Source organism: Genypterus blacodes, unplaced genomic scaffold (genome assembly GCF_046128005.1).
Source record: "Genypterus blacodes isolate CSIRO-AG114 ecotype Tasmania unplaced genomic scaffold, CSIRO-AGI_Gbla_v1 ptg000131l_1, whole genome shotgun sequence".
Classification (NCBI taxonomy): Eukaryota; Metazoa; Chordata; class Actinopteri; order Ophidiiformes; family Ophidiidae; genus Genypterus; species Genypterus blacodes.
Window position 1 is genome coordinate 1,417,800 of NW_027466933.1, and position 17,047 is coordinate 1,434,846.

At 47.1% G+C, this 17,047-nt stretch overlaps 1 protein-coding gene across 3 annotated transcripts in view; it reads left to right on the forward strand.

Annotated features, from left to right (window-relative positions):
* LOC143010832 (kazrin-like) overlaps positions 1–17,047 on the forward strand; it is a 111,444-nt gene that overhangs the window by 90,956 nt on the left and 3,441 nt on the right. The window contains exons 4-8 of one of the 3 annotated variants that reach the window (XM_076163380.1): positions 5,747–5,938; positions 13,192–13,328; positions 14,342–14,509; positions 14,766–14,849; positions 15,939–16,128. In XM_076163380.1, the coding sequence (XP_076019495.1) occupies positions 5,747–5,938; positions 13,192–13,328; positions 14,342–14,509; positions 14,766–14,849; positions 15,939–16,128 (771 nt within the window). Of the gene's footprint in view, positions 1–5,746; positions 5,939–13,191; positions 13,329–14,338; positions 14,510–14,765; positions 14,850–15,938; positions 16,129–17,047 lie in introns of all 3 variants that reach the window. The other 2 variants (XM_076163379.1, XM_076163381.1) reach the window with 2 other exon arrangements.

Consider the following 17,047-nt stretch of genomic DNA (forward strand, 5'->3'; position numbering starts at 1 on the left):
ATGTGGCGCTCTAGCCGCTCTGCGTCTGCCTCTGTCGGCCGGTGTTTGGTTTTGACAGATGAGACGTCGTTGCAATAATGGAATCAATGGATTTGTCGTGAGACCGCACACGAGACGCTCAGATTACACAGCTGCTGTATGAAGGGAGGACTGCAGCAGGAGTCTGAAGGTAGTGGGGCCAGGCTGTTATTAATGTATAAGCGTGTGTGTGTCTGCAGTGTTTGCACACATTAGCTGGTGTGTGTGTGGAGTAGCAGCAGCAGCAGCAGCAGCAGCAGCAGCAGAAACAGAAGCAGCAGCAGCTATATTGCGATGATGCGCTGCACACCGTGAGCCTCCATCCTGCCTGAATGAGACTCTGTGGGAACAATAGGCCCATTAATTGATTTTGTCTCCTGTAACAGTCTCAAATGGAGCCCCGCCCCATCCTTCCCCTCCCACATGCTCAGAAGAAGGAGAACCAATCTAAAATGTTCCCCCTCTAGACACTTACTGTCATTTCCTATCAATTTTCAGCCTCCATTCCCATTTCAGCCAAGTCCAATTTCAGCTGCCTCATGGCCACTGGACACACTGACAGATTGCCAGAGCTTCTGCAACTCCTGGTTTGGGAGAGAGTGGAAGAAGAGGGACAAGGGTGTGTGTGTGTGTCTGTGTGTGTGTGTGTGTGTGTGAGGGAGGGAGAGAAACAACACGCAAACACAAGCTCAGGAGTTTACATTAACTCACACCGCACGTTCGGACAGCCAGAGCCTGCGACATGTGCGCTCACACTGAGTGACACCTCAGGATAGATGAGGCTTCATCCCATTCAAAATGATGTGGACAGAGAGACAAACCGAAAGGACAAGTCTGCACTTTTGGCCGTGGAAGGGGAACAGAAAATGAAATGAAAGAATTACCCAGACGGAGCCAGGTGGCCTGTGAGAGCTGGACGCCAGAATGCCCCTGAAAATCAATATAAACGCTGGAATGTCACTTGAAACTGACGTATAATCAACCGAACGCAGCCCCAGATGAGGAGCCTAATGTGTTAGTGTGGCAAGACATCTGCTGATTGCACTGACGGGAGCCACAACAACAACAGCAGCATCAGCGGCGTCTCTGTGGCTGCAGAGTGAGATGGAGGCTGGAGGACGAGCGGTGAAATGTGTTTACACTCAGCGGGACGACGCCTTTGACATTTTTTGGAGAAATTGTCCGTCTTTAGTTTAATGTTTAGTGTCTTTTCTCGCTCCATTAAGTCCACTTCCACAGGAGGACAGCTGAGAGATTTTATGTCCCCGGAGAAGTGCTGATATTTTGGGGCAATTTTCCGCCGCGCACACTTTGGGGCCGTTTTGCTCAAATCATACAAATGGGATACGGCACTGATCATATTCATAATTCACCGCTGCCCACTGCTCGTCAGCTGATGCATGGCCGCTATTATGCAAATGCCAAACATTTAAGAAGCCATTTACATCAGCGGCGGCTCGGGAGGGAGATTTTATTTACTGTTTCATTGAATCATAGTGAGCGGAGGCAGGGCCGCTGAGGGAGTCGCAAACAGAACGCAGACGCGGAGACGGAGGGGGGGGGGGGGTCAATGTATGCACATATTTCTTTGCGGACAAATATCGCTGGTAGTTAGCCACGTTTTAATCCCTGCGGTACTCCGCCGCCGCACGAAACGTCATTTGGAGAAACACATTAAGCCCGAAGTGCTGGAGGAAAATCTGCATGTTTACAGTTTAGTTTAGAGCCAGGATGGGATGTAGGCGTCTTGTATGTGTCTTCGGTGCCTTGTCGTTGCTGTATTAGTTACTGTTTATGAGTTTACTTTCGAGCGTAGCGTCACTTACACACACACCCATGCGCACACACACACTTGATGGACAGCAGGCTGTGAGAGAGACAGAGAGGAGACATCAACTGGTGGCTCGTCCGCGTCTCCCTGATGGTCAGTGCTTATGAGGGCAGCACTGTCACCTCTCAGCAGGCTGGAGCACACACACACACACACACACACACACACACGCACAGAAACATTGCTTTATGTGTTTGTCTGCTTCTTTCTGTTTGAGTAAAAGAGTTAATTAGGGTCAGAAGGTTCTCCTTGACAGTTTATTACTGGAGCAGAGAAACAGCCGTGTAGAAATGTAATGTGGGACTGCAGCTGCTGAGCCTGTCTGACAGACAGGCAGACAGAGAAATCTTTATTCTCTCTGTATTCTTTATTCCTTCAGTGGCAGTTACAGGACGCTGGTGCAGGTTGTTGATCAGAGTGTGATAGATGGATTCACACTTACTGGTTGTGTAAAGTCATTATAGCGCCACCATCAGGCCAACAGATACCAAAACAGACGGCCAAATCCACATGGAGGAAAACGTGACCTATAAACCCTACAGACTCGTCACATGACCTGCTGGCTTTGAGACTGTAAATCAATAACAGAAGAACCAAACCAATGATTACAAAAAAGAAATTCCTGAACATGAACAAATGTTAATGTTCATACACATAAGTATGCAAAATGAAGAAGCAGCCACATTTGTCACATTTGTCACATTTGTCAGGGTTCATGGAGACAGAGGGGTGCAAAGTCCTGGAGCGTGTGTGTGTGTGTGTGTGTGTTGGGGGGTTGGGCACTTATCAGGAAGCTCCCACTCTGCTCCATTTGTAATGCAGAGCTGCACTGCATGTTTCTCTCCAAACTGGAGGCTATGTGGACATTGACAAATAGGTGGCTGTCTCCCCCCCTCTCCCCCTTTCTCCCCCATCCTCCCCCCCTCCCCCCTCCTGTCTTATCTGGAACGCTCCAGCGCCTCGCTCGCCCTGCAGAAAGCACCGAGGTGGCAATAACATATCTGTTCTTCCTGCCACTCTCCCACCTTACACACTCGGCTAATAACGCGGCGTATCATCACTGCTACACACTCGGCCCGCTTGTTTTAGATGTTTGGGCTCCACTCGCTGGCAAACGGGTCCAGACTTTCCCTCTCAGTTGGTTTGGAACATCTCTTATTCAGGGTTTTATGTAATAAATAATAATATGATGGAATATTCTGCATTCCAGGGCGTTCCAATCAAAATGAATGTTTGATTGATGTTACTGGGAATACACAGCTAAAAAGATAAAAGAAACAAAACAGTATTTAAAATGAAACGACGGCAATAAACTGCAGAAAGCATAAAACTAGAGTGCAATATAACAAAATAACAGTCACTGTGTTTGCTGCAGCAGACAAATTGTTAGTTATTGTCATTTGTTACAGGCTGTACTAGTGTGTGTGTGTGTGTGTGTGTGTGTGGGCGCATTTGAAAGCAGTGTTTTAGGTTTTGTCACGTAGAATGTGCGTCACACACTCCTATCACCGTCATATTAGCTGAGTCAGCGTTTGGGTCACGACTGTGGGCTGCAATTGAGAGATCAAAAGAGATAAATTCTTCTTCTTCTTCTTCCTCTCGTCATCCACACAGTGTCGTCTACTCTCTGTCGTCCTCTCTCTGTCGTCCTCTCTCTGTCTCCCGCCCTCTGCCGGCCTCTTGCTTTGCCAGGCGGCTGTAGCTGCTTGAGTTGTCGTGTAAATGTGTCTCTATTATCAGCTCCATTAAGTATACCTCTGTGTAATGACGCTCCATTCGCCAGCCGGTTTCTCTCGACCCTTCTCCTAATAACCCCCTTTACAGTTTCATTTTCCGTATTTAGCCGACAGACGTTATTCCGCTCGCGTTGGTTTTTAATTTCAGAGGGGCCGGATGAGGACTGGAGTCACCTCCTGTCATCCTATAGATAATTGCGTTTGCCAGATGTCCTCCTCCACTGTAGTTTGTTGTTTGTAAGTAGTAACAGTAAGCTGGCTTACTCGTGTAATAGATCAATCAGAGAGGCTGGGGCTGTACAGAGGAGATTGGACAATCGCACTGGGACGGCCATCAACGGCTTTAACACCAATTAAAGTGTAATGGTCATTCTATACGTTTAATGCTAATGTATAGAAACTACACATCGACAAGCCGATGCAAGCGCTCCATTAATCCTTCAGCAGTGGAATCTCCGGCAGAGAGATGTTGCTTCTACATTCCACCACACAAAATGCAGTATAATGATTGGACGCTGGTCATTAGAGTGAATTAATGCATATCGTTGTTGTTAAGAAAGCACAATCCAGGTTGTCTTGGAAACTGCATCACAGCTGACAATGGAAGCAGGATTAACAGATTTATTTAAAGGTCAGGATCAATAACTGCCTCCACTGATCCACCTTTCACCAAAACAATGCTCTTCTTCTGCACCGTATATTCAGTAGTCTCACAAGCTCCTGTGGCCAGATGTGCTGCTGTTTCCTAAAGTCATTTGTGCTCTGTCTGCATTCGCTCCACGTGATCCAGTTTCTTCCGGCGGTCCAAAGACACGTTAGGTTAGGTGAACTGATACCCTGTTACCCTGACAACAGCCTCCGATGACCCTGCATAGGTTAAACACATAGAGAATGGATGGATGGATGGATGTTTACGCAGGAGGAGAATCCTGGAATATCCGAGTGGAAGTGTTTTGTGGTCAGGATAAACAGATATCAGAATGACTGAGCAGGTTCAGCCTTAAACAAAGCAGTCAGGTGACGTATTTATCATATCATAGGTCGATATTTTCAGGAATAATCGCAAAATGGTTGTTTGGCAAAGTCGTGCAGCCTCTCTGAAGGCACTTTGTGATGAATTACTTTCTTTTATGTCGCACATAAGGTGTAACATTTGCCAGATTAAATGACATTGCTATAAATCTGCTCCTGGCTCTGTGTGTGTGTGTGTGTGTGTATGTGTATGTGTGTGCGTGTGTGTGTGTGTGTGTGTGTGTGTGTGTGTGTGTGTGTGTGTGTGTGTTACAGTCTTAAACTAGGACCTCTGCAACAATCTGTCAGTATTTTGGCATTTTATTCTCCCGTTTTCCCACTTTTCCCATTCATCTCCGATTGATTGCGGTTCTTTCGACAGTAATTCTAGCGTGGGGATGTGAGCGTGTGTGTGTGTGTATGTGTGTGATTTATGTGTTTCTCTTTGATAGTGGAAGCATCCGACACAGGACCGGGGAAGTTTTCCCTCTGTGCCCGGAGGACGAGTGAAATTGAGCAGAATGACTTCACTCATTCGAATATAAATGGCTTCCCATATGCTCCGTCTCCAGAGGCACATTCAGCACGCAGGAAAACACTTTTTTTAGCCTCTAAATATTTAGTTTTTGAGGTTTTAAGTGGAGGGATTGAAGTGTGACATTTGTGTGTTGAGGCGTGTGTCAGAGTGGAGTGGTGTCCTCGATAACGTCGGGAGATTTGGAACGTTTTCAGAGACGAGTGAAACTATGAGAGGGAATCTATTCGTCTCTCCCTCTTCTTCCTCAAAACACAGAGCAGCTCAGTGAATCCGAAAGAGGTTCAGTCTTCAGTCTCCTGCTCTCATTATTTCTGCCTATAGCAGTTTAAACAGGAAGCTTCAAAGACCTCACCTGTCCGTCTGAAGCTTATTACCGACCGTACTGTGGCACTGCACTTATCTCACTGACAAACGGATCCGTAACCTCCAACGCTGATCCGCAATCTAGGTGGAACCAATTCTGCGCCGCAGAAGACACACGGGCTGATTTATTGTCAATTCAGCCCGACGAGATCAATCATGCGCATTTCAGCTTGTTTAAGCCACAATCAGTGGCGCCTTTGTGTGACCGCCCGCTCAGCTTTCTTCCCCTCTTTGTGTGTGTGTTTGTAGTCCTGCTGCGTGAGGAGGTGGCCCAGCTCCAGGAGGAAGTGCACCTGCTGAGGCAGATGAAGGACATGTTGAGTAAAGACCTGGAGGAGACCCAGGGAGGCTGCTCGGCCGACGTGCTCTCTGCCACCGAGCTCCGCGTGCAGCTGGCCCAGAAGGAGCAGGAGCTGGACCGGGCGAAGGAGGCGCTGCAGGGTGAGGAAACCTACAAACACAACGCTGTGCATGATGTTTCAAACAATGATGTCATAGAGCTTAGGTTAAAGAATGAGCTTACATATAATGTGTAAATGTCTATGCGTGCTATCCTGGCTCTCACTGGGGAGATGCAGGGTAAACGCTGGACTCCAGTCTGTCACATTTAAATTAATGTGTGCATTTAAGAAGTTGTAATTCATTGAATGCAGCAAAAAGCAACATCTTCTGTGATGTCAGGGGAAAATCTAAACAATGAAAATATGCAAAGCAGAGTGTTGTGAGCGGAGTGCACAGGCAGCAGTTTCCCCTCCTGAGTCAAAGTGTTCTGTAATCACGCCACTCCCAGGTGCTCCAGGTTTGCTCCTCGCCGTTTCTCCGTTGGCGTTCCACTCGGGCTGAGAGAAAACATCGTCGTTTGACACCAAGTGGGTCCAGGCTGCAGGCGAGCGCCACGCCGCTCCACCCACATAGCTGCATGTAAAGCACAACAGAGGCTTACACCAGAACAATGTTGGATTCTGAATGTAAAGACCATCACAAAGGTTTCACAAATCATTCTCACAATCTGGATTTCATGTTTACATGCTGCCGTCTCTGCAGCTATGAGTTTTTGTTGTGAAAGTGCAGTCCAGTGAAATAGAGAAGAATAAACTCTGAACTAAGCAGATCTTATTCCTTGGCACAGACGCACACATTGATTGTTAACGGAACCCTACGGGGAAACTGTGGTCTTAGCTGTTTTGTAACCTGTTTAGCATGGTACAAAAAAACAAGTCTACAGGATCAATAGTGTAGACATGGTGTGTGTTGAACATTGTTAAAACTGCAAAATCTGAGGTTCATGCCAAGAGAAATACATCCAGACACATGATGGCCCTGAATCACCAGAAAGCAGATTGGTCCTTTACTTCTGTTACATATTGACATTTACATGGATCAATATGTTTCCTCTCTTATGTTAAAGCTTTGGGAAGGTCTCAAAATAGTACAGCATAGTGTAACATTGTATAGTACTGTATAGTGTAGTGTAGTGGTGTACAGTACAGTGCAGTAAAGTATAGTATAGTGTAACATAGTATGGTATAGTATAGCAGGATATAGTATAGTATAGTATAGTATAGTATGGTATAGTATAGTGCAGTATAGTATAGGGGAGGCAGTAGCTCAGTGGGTAGAGCTTCTGCTTCGGAGCTGGAGGGTCGCCGGTTCGAGTCCCTGCCGAGGTGCCCCTGAGCAAGGCACCGAACCCTCAATTGCTCCCCCCTCTGCGAAAGGTGGTAGTGTAATGCAATGTAAGTCCCTTTGGATGAAAGCGTCTGCCAAATGATCGTAATGTAATGTAATATGGTATAGTATAGTATAGTATAGTATCTTAAATCCAGAGTTGACATGAGTAGAGGTGAAGCGGCGGTCAGAGTGATGACGTGTTGTTTGCAGGGCATCAAGCAGCAATGCCATCATGAGCAGAAGCAGTGAATCATTGTTTTTCCAAAGAATTATCTGCCACAGAATAAGGCGAGGCACAAAACTGCCATTTGGTATCAGCATGACGCGCTGTCAGGGGATTTTGTAGCGCCGACATTTTGCTTGACACTTTGCAGCCCACGCGTTTGGGTAAGAGGTGAACAAAGCAAAAGGAAAGGCTGTGAGGCAGAATGGAACAGTACGCACATCAAATGAATTCTTATCACGTCTTCGGCTGGGTGTTCGGCTGCCTGAGCAGACTGGAGTCGCTGCCGTACAGTCGTTCATGTGATTCGTTTAACGAAGGCCGAAGTCTGCGAACCCCCTGCGGGTGTTGACAGCAATTGAGGGCTAATGAAGGCCTCTCAAACTAAGGCTTTGGTTGACTTACAGAAATGTTAAACGGCGAGGAGCTGGGCTGTGACTCAGCAGGGTTACGTGGGAGGACGAAGGGAAATTGCCCGTTGTCATATTCAAGTTCGGTCTGAGTTTGAGCTCAAAGGCAAATGAAAGCATTTGTAAATGTAAAAGAGGGAGAGCGAATGTTTTTGCTGCTGCTTTTGTCCTCAGTGTTTGCAGAAAATAACGTCTTAAATCTGACTTCCTCCACCATCACAAATCAAAAGTGTGCTAGGTTACTCACTCCTGCCGTAGCCTTTAGCAGAGAGATTCTTCCAGAGACACTTAGCTCTGTCTGCAGCCGTGTTTCTCCTTTGTTTCCAAGCACACAGTGCAAACACATCTGTCATCTAATTTCATGTCATTTACTTGTTTGTGTTGCTATTCCAGTTGCTTCAACAAACATCGTTGCCTCATGTTCTTGCTGCACATGCTGCTGGGCTATTCCAGTGTGTCGACTCATTTGTTGACTGTGACAGCTGTCTGTCTTTGAAATGCAATAAACATCTTTAAAGTTAAGTGCGTTAACGCAGGAGGACGATCATGCCTGGATGAACAGATACCTGGACGTGTGTAGTATGACGGAACATTCTAGAAGCTGAGAACCTTCTGGGGCTTGTTTGAAGGGTTTGGAGTAGAAGAAAAAGCCTCATTATTCAAAGTAAACAGTGGCTTTTGTAAAGAATACAGTAAGTGTTCTTGTGAATCCCTCATTAACTCCAGCAGTCCCCTATGCCAACAATTGATCGGAGACAAGATGTCGACTGTGTTTGATTTTCACATATTGCAAACATCCCTCCAGATGCTGCAGCAGAGTGTTTCTCAGATGAATAAGAGTAATGTTTGGAGAACTTCAGCGCCTCGGGGCTTCTCACTAAAGTGCTAACAACAACCATAGCCGTGCAGATTGCCTCTGTGGTCTTTGCCTGTATTTATGTCTTTATTCTGCTTTGTGTGTTGGATGGAAAGTAGTAAGTCTTGGCTGATGAAGGAGCCTGAAAGAAATGCATCATCCCCACTTTGGTGTCTGCTACTTCAGATAATACCTGTTTACTTTGGGAAGAGTTCACAGAAACGACGTCGCCACTCCTACGGCGCTTCACACAGTTTTACTGCGGAATGACATGCAGATTTCCTGGTGCCTGTGAATACAAAGTGAAGAATGCAAAGAGGAACAGAACTTTCCGGTCTCTCCCCTCTCTCCAGTCTCCGTCTCTCGCTCTGCGTTTGTTTGGTGCGATGCCCACGCTGTTTCGCCGCTCACTCCCACTCCATGTCAGACGTTGGCTGGCGAGCGCTGTAATCTAAACCGTAATTGCCGAGCGCTCACACTTAGAGGATGGGAGGACATTCCATGGGGCTGGTGAGCTGTTCCCTGGACGGATCTCATCTCCAGTAGCTAAAGACTATAGATAAATGAACTTCAACCGTCGTTGTATCTCCGAAAGCCTCACACACACACACAGAATACATATACAGTATATTATATGGTGGGAACTTGATGATGTGATTGAAGGTGACTGTAATTGCATTCAACTTCCTTGTCTCGTCCTTGTGTCTTCAAAGTTGGGTAGGGGAATTTAATCGTAGCGTCGGCGCTCTCTGCACTTTTCTAATTAGCCGTTTCCACTTTAGCTGATTAATGTGAGGGAATCCCAGAGCTGAAAGCCGCAGACGGCCATGGATCATCAAAGCGCAGCCTGTTTAGCTCCATTTCACGCTACAACACAGAGAGCAGCGTCGTCCTTCACTGCAAGGCCTCAGCCCTCAGTAAACATAGAAATGCAAACTCACATAGACACACACACACACACACACACACACACACACACACACAGAGGCTCTCACTGGGCCACTTAACCTGATAACATTAAATTAATTGCAGTCGTTTTTTAGCGCTGCTTTTTATTTTTAAACACATTAAGGCTTGAATTGAAAAACAGGGAAACTCATCACATCCTGGACTTTTTGTAAGTCTGCTGTGATTCATTTCCTGGCGACTGCAGCTTCGTCCCGACGAGTAATGAGGAAGGTTCTGCTCTCCGGTCCGTGCAGATTGAAGCGGCGCCGCTGAGAGCACGTCTCTGTGGCACAGCGGGGATCAAGTTACCTGAAGATGTCCACCAATCCTCAGTTACAGAGCGAGGAAGAGGAAGTGGAGGAGTGCTGCAGCTTCAAACGTTTTGCTCACATTTGTTGCGATTACACTCAATTTTACCAGGTTACGGCTTTGATTGATTACGTTTTAGGTCCAGCGATGATGTAATTCGCTAATGAGGTGTGTTGTGGGATCAAAGTATGAATTTCCCCTTGATTGATGCAACACACATGCGCACACACACATACACACACACACACACACACACACACACACACACACACACACACACACACACACACACACACAACCTTTCAGATCGCCCATTAATGAGCGAGACGTGTGATCTATTTTTAATGGGGGTTTATGCACTGCAGCTTCATAAATCTGCTCCAGGGGTCAAATGTCATTCCTGACGCTCGTGGATTCATGTTATAAGATTCATTTACATTAATTAAGATGTTGTAACGTAAGCGTCAGTGCCCAGCTGTCTGATGCAGCAGCAGCAGCTTTACCTGCTCCTGGTAGCTCCTGGTGCACCGGAGGAGGTCGGGACGGAGGATCTGACTCCATTATTCTGTTGGCAGATTTTTATAATCCTAAAAGCGGGAACAATAAGCTCCCTCCAAAGAGCCGACGTCTCTTTTGTTCTGTCCCCAAATAATTATGTTAAGAGCTGACTAAAAGCGTGTCCTTTCTCTCTGTGAAACAAGTTCCATGGAGTGGTGTCAGCGTGGAGGAGCTTCATTCATTAATGTGAACAACATAATTATCTGAGGGGGTGTGGATAAGTGGCTCTGTCTTGGCTGTGGCGTTGTCTGGCACGGCAGGTAATGTCAGTGTGTCTGGATGAGGACGAAAAGTCCTGAAGTTAAAGTCAGGCGTGGAAAATGGCAGATCGGAAAGACGTGTGAGCTCGGCGTGACGAGAAACGAGATCCGGCTGAAACCACAGCAGAGATGTTGTTGTGTTTGGACTTATGTCACACTTTATATTACATGAAATTAGACTTGGTTGTCTCAATTATCTTGTATATAGAAGAGGATCAAGATGAAACAAAGGCAGATAACAGATAGTGACTAAACTGTACCTCTTCATATATTCAGTTCAGACTAGATGAATGCTTTTGCTGCAGCTGCATCTAATTCTTCTGAAATACAGATTTTGTGACCCTATTCTTGCATAACCTGTTGGAAACAGTGGATGAATGCTCAGCCGTGTCCCTATACGTGACATTACTTTACCTTCAGAAGTATAAAAGCATCTCTGTCTCCCTCTCTAGTCAGAGGGACCTCCCACAGGGCTCCAGTGTTCCTGACCCACTCACTGCTCTGCAGGCAATCTGAGCCCTCCAGCAGCATCAGAGCGTCAGACGAGAGGCGAGCGGATAAAGGCTTTTAGCACGCCGCGGTCGCCGGTGTTCACATTAACCCGCATAGAAGCACCAGCGACTCAGAATCTACTTATGCAGATGTGATACAGGCTGGAGTTTAAATCAGAAACTGTTACATTCAGGCCTCTTCAGTTGCTTCCTCTCTTATTTTCCTCCTCCCCAGCCTCTCATACACATTAGCTTCAGCTCTGTACGGCTCCCAGGTGCGTCCCGCCGTCTCATCTGGCTATAACTCTTGGAGGCTCCGTGTGGTGACAGAGCTGCAGAGTGTGTGTGTCGTTAATGTGGCTGTTAGCGGGGGAGATATATGCACGTGTGTGTGTGTGTGTGTGTGTGTGTGTGTGTGTGTGTGTGTGTGTGTCCGTCTCACCTAACCTCCATTATGTGGCCAAGACCAGGGCGGAGCGTGCCACAGGGACGGTCATTGCTCATTAAAGGTGTTCATAAATGCCGTATAGTTGTGAAGTAACAGAGCTTGGTTACATGATTTGCGTGCGTGAATGGACTCTTCTTTTCCGGAGTCACAGTCGGCGTGTTCTTGTGGCGGAACACTGGGGGGGCCTCGCGTTGCCAAGCGGTCACAGGTGCAGGATGTGAGGCTGCGGCGGAGCTTTGGCTCGTCTCAATGGCGGCTTTGATTTCACGTCCCGGGGCAGGTGCTGAGAGGTTTCCTGTGTCTCTCGGCCAATAAGGGACGGTTCCTGTCCTCTTTGGGGCGGATAGTCGGCCGGCGTGTCTGTGCAGCTTTAAGGACGGGTGAAAGGGAGAGAAAGGGGGAGGAAAGAGAGAGAAGGAAAGTGAGGAGGGTGAATCTGTCCTTGTGAAAATGCACTTCCACCCCATTCGCCTGTGCGCACACACACACACACACACACACACACACACACACATGAGCTCCCCAGACGCAACTCGTGAATGTCACGCAATTAACGAGACTGTGATATAAGTTAATTAATGACACACGGACACAGCTGGGGGGAGGGAGAGGGGTGAACTCATGATGATGAGCGTATCCAGCCAGGAAGTGAGGATGTAGATGTCAAAATAAAGAAGAGAAAGGTGGACAGATAGCGTGAAGATAGAATAGGTGTGGAGAAAAAACACGTCTGGTCAGTTGGGAAGAGATAGCTGGAGGGAAACGCTGCCGTGTGCGTGGGAAGCAGCCTGGCACGGAAAAAAGGAGGGGAGAAGAGAGAGAGAGTCGAGAGAGCGTGAGAGGAGGAGGAGGAGGAGGAGGCAGGTGTGGAGGAGACAAACCGGAGACGACGTCTTTGAGGAAATTAGAGCTTCACTGAGAGACTAAACCCGACCATATTCTTTATCGTTATGCTGGGACGAGGCGTTAGAGGATTAGAGAGAGAGAGAGAGAGAGAGAGAGAGTGTGTGTGTAAGTGAGAGAGAGAGGTAGAGAGACAGACAAAGAGAGAGAGAGAGCAGATTGACAGCAGAGTTCAGTGCGTGGTTCACCTCACTAACAGGAAGCAGTCACATCACATTAGAGCTCCTCCGTCTTTTCATTAAAAGTCTTAATTAGAAAGTCTTTAATCAGCCAGTTGGTCTCAATCTTTTTTTTTTTAATCCTTAACATGGAAGAAGATTCATTCATTCCAATAACAGATACAGTCTTCATCCACACACAGCTGATCTGCTGCTGCTGCTTTCTGCTGAGAGCTGTCCAGGGTTTTCTGCTTCTTGTGTCATGTCAAAGGAGGAGCACACACACACACACACTGAACTCTGCACCGCACTCGTCCTGGTACTGCTGCTCTCCTCATCCCAGCATGCATCACTCTTTCCAAGACTACTTCTGTCTACTACTACTAAGTCTCCCTCTCTCTCTCTCTCCCTCCCCTTCTCCCTGTCTCTCTCTTTCTTTCTCTCTCTCCCTCCTTTCAGCCATGAAGTCTGACCGTAAGCGTCTGAAGGCAGAGAAAGCCGACCTGGTGAACCAGATGCAGCAGCTCTATGCCACTCTGGAGAGCCGGGAGGAGCAGCTCCGGGACTTCATACGCAACTATGAGCAGCATAGAAAAGTACGGCACCTCTGCTCCCACACTGAGTGAATTGTTTGCTAGTGAAGCAGATTTAATCCAGAAACTACAGCCAAAGCCCCTCCGGTTCTGTCTCCTCTCTCCTCTGTTGTGGGAAGGAAGGAGCCCCGATGAGATTCTCTCATATTGTCCGGAGGAAGTGAATTGATTCATGACTTTGTAAACCGATTCAACTTTGTGGAGGAATGACCTTTGTGTGTAAATCCTCACATTTAAAGCTCCGACAGAGTTAAACTCTCATTGATTGATATTCATGCGGCGCTCTGCTAACCTCCCCAAAACAGATGAATCGCTTAAGTGTGTATCTCAGCGTTTCTTCAGTGTGAGGATGCCCTGAATACAGCTACAGAGCTACAGATGCTCCACAGGATGTGAATGGAGGGGAATAGTGCAGTCATAGATTATCTGGAGTTGGAGCTGTGAAATGTTACAATCTGTGCGACAAAATTAACTAAGGGCAAGAATGAGGCAGATTATTGTTCCTCGGGTTAGAAGGTGCAGCTTAATGAGAGCTGGGCTGTGTTTGATGCTAATACATTTACTTTGTATGCAGCTTTCACAAAACTCAAGGACGAAGTACAGTGAGGAAGATTAAACACACAAAAATACACAGAGAATTAAGAACAAAATCATATCAATATTTAGAAGTGTGTGTGTGTGTGTGCGTGTGTGTGTGTGTGCGTGTGTGTGTGTGTGTTAATTTTTTTCTATTAAACTAAGCGTAGATGTTCAGGATTGTGTCATAATGTTACTTTGTGCTTCTCCAATAATCCAAAATCTTCTAAAACATTCTTCTTAATCTCCTCCAAACTGAGTTTCCCTGCCAGTCATTCATTGCTTCAGTAGTTATGGTTGGTTGCAGGACATAAGCACGCAGATAACTTCATGTTCTTCATCCCAGACAGCTGCATTAGCCCACAGGAGGTCTGTGTGTGTAGTATAGAGGTACAGTATATGTGAGCACCGCCCATGAGTGTCTCCATCTGCTCCAGGAGAGCGAGGACGCGGTGAAAGCACTAGCCAAGGAGAAGGATCTGCTAGAGAGGGAGAAGTGGGACCTGCGGCGGCAGACCAAGGAGGCCACGGAGCACACGGGGATGCTGCGGTCTCAGCTGGACCTCAAAGAGAACCGCATCAAGGAGCTGGAGGCTGAACTGGCCATGGTGAGAGACAGAGACGGGACAGACAGAGAGATAGACCGGAGGGAGGGAGGGAGGGAGGGAGGGAGGGAGGGAAACTAGAGGGACGGACGGGCAGTCAGCCATTGAAAAGCCTTCAGGTTAAAGTTCTTGATGTTTGTACTTTCTGATGTCCTGCAATGATGTGACTGTGCACTAATACAGGTTCATGTAATGACACACAGAGAGCCTTTGATTGTATAGTATAGCCATCCCTCATGTCTCCAACCCCCCCCCCCAGATGAGTAACTGTGTGAATCAGAAAATGGAGGTCCGGCTGTTTGACCGGCACGTGGACAGGGACTTCTCTCCTAGGGTCATGGCGGTAAGATGGGCCCCACCCCAGCTTTAACTTTGACCCCTTTGACCCCTTCTACTCCACTGGAAAACTCTCCTATCTGTGCCCTGAGTTGTATGGAACACCTCCCCCCCTTCCCAAATTTGCACGTTGATGACTAACCCCCCCCCCCCCCCCCCCCCCCAACAGTCCCCAGTGATCCTAACCACAGTGATCCCAAGCATTCCAGCTGTGATGATGTGAATGTTTTAAGGTCTAATCTGGGGAAACGCTGGGGGGGAAATTCATAAATATTGTGACAACTAATCATTGCTGCAGACGCGTGTGATCGTACTGCGTTTTGCATGTGAATGACTCTGATCAATAATGGTTCAGCTGCTGGCCGGTGGAGGAAATGGAGGTGATTGTGGTTCTGCTGTTGATTTGCATCCTGATGCTCGGCTCAATAATAAGATAAAAACACATTTTCAGGAAATTTGTTCGACGCCGATGCTTCCGAGCTAATGAGAAAACACGCTGAAACACCCGCATATGCACGGATTTTTACTGACACACACACACACGCGCACACACCTCCCACTGTCATGCCAGCTGAGTGGTGTTCCTGTGGCGAGGCAACAACAGAGGACATGCATTCATTAAACGTATACAAAGCTTCATTATTCCCCCGTTTCTCCCAGGACACCCACAGCCAACCTCTGCTGTCAGACGCAGCACACGGCAAACACCTCCCTCACATGTTCCGCCCGTTTCTTCAGCTTTCAGCTTTCATCTATCATGTTAGCCAGAGATTTCACACGACAAAAGGCGAGCATGAATCCAGCTGCAGTTTTTCCCCGAGATAACAAAACACATGATGAACCCGGGGGAGAGCGCCGGAGAGCTGCCTGCTCACACACACACACACACACACACATATCTTAACACGCACATGTACACAGAGTACACACGCACAAAAGAAATGCATTATGTGTAAGAATAGCAACACTTGGAAAGAGAAAGAATGACTCAAAAGTCCAGAAGCTGCTTGGACTCGTATGAGGAAGTGACAGGTTGTTGTTGTGGTTCTCTGAGTGATCGTGTGTGTCTGTGTGTCTGTTTGTCTCCGCTCTTAAGGCCAAACAGTCACTCGCCACCCTGACCAAGGACGTGCCCAAGCGTCACTCTGTGGCAATGCCCACGGAAACAGTTGTCAACGGCAACAACCAGGAGTGGGTGATGCAAGCTGACCTTCCTCTGACGGCTGCCATCAGACAGAGCCAGCAGACGCTCTATGTGCACACGGGACATCCCACTGACAGACAGGGTAAGGCAACACACACACACACACACACACACGCACGCACACACATCCTCAGTGTGTGTTAAATATGCATGCACAGAAGCACACACGTGGCGTTTTACATCACATTTGCATGCTCATCCTGACCTGCTTCACACACTCATTCACTGCTGGCGTCCTGCGTTGTTGCACATCCAAAGTCAGAATTAGACATTTCATGCCCTTAATGCAGCAGTTGAAGTGAAAAGTGAGTGTTTATGCGCCGGTCGAGTGTTTCCTCTGGAGGATGGTGCTGTTCATTAGCACTGCATGGACACTTTCCAGAGAAATAAGAAGCGGTTGGTATTTTCCTCCTCGTCTCTTTGTTGCTGGTTTCTAGTTTCTGTGTTGACCTTCAGTCTCTGTTTCTACGATTCACACACCTCACATTAACTATTAAACATTGGTGCTCAGTTTGCCATTTCATTGAGCTGCACAGGCTTACACACACACACACACACACACACACACACACACACAAGCTCAGCACCATTAAACTCACCCAGAAATTAGCTGTTAAATAAGGAAGTAAGTCTGTTTTAGTTGGTTTTGTTTTGTTATATGTTGCTTGCTGTCATGACGCTTCTGTGTCATAATGTGGTCAATTAATGCAATATAGAATATTCCTTACACTGGGTTTTATACCCTACAGGCCTAAATGTTTTCTCTGGCTGCCATAACAAAGACCTCACCCAGGTTAACATTAAAGCTTAACAGATTCATTCTAATTAACCAGAAAGACAAAAACTAAACATCTCAAATCAGCAGCAAAATGAAAATCAAAACCTTTTCCAGAAGAATCAAGTATTGCACAGCCTGACACCAAACCTGCAACAAGAGGTGCTGCAGCAGGAGCGTGGAGACGGAGGTAAAGGGCTGCCACAGGTTTCTGACTAATTGGAGA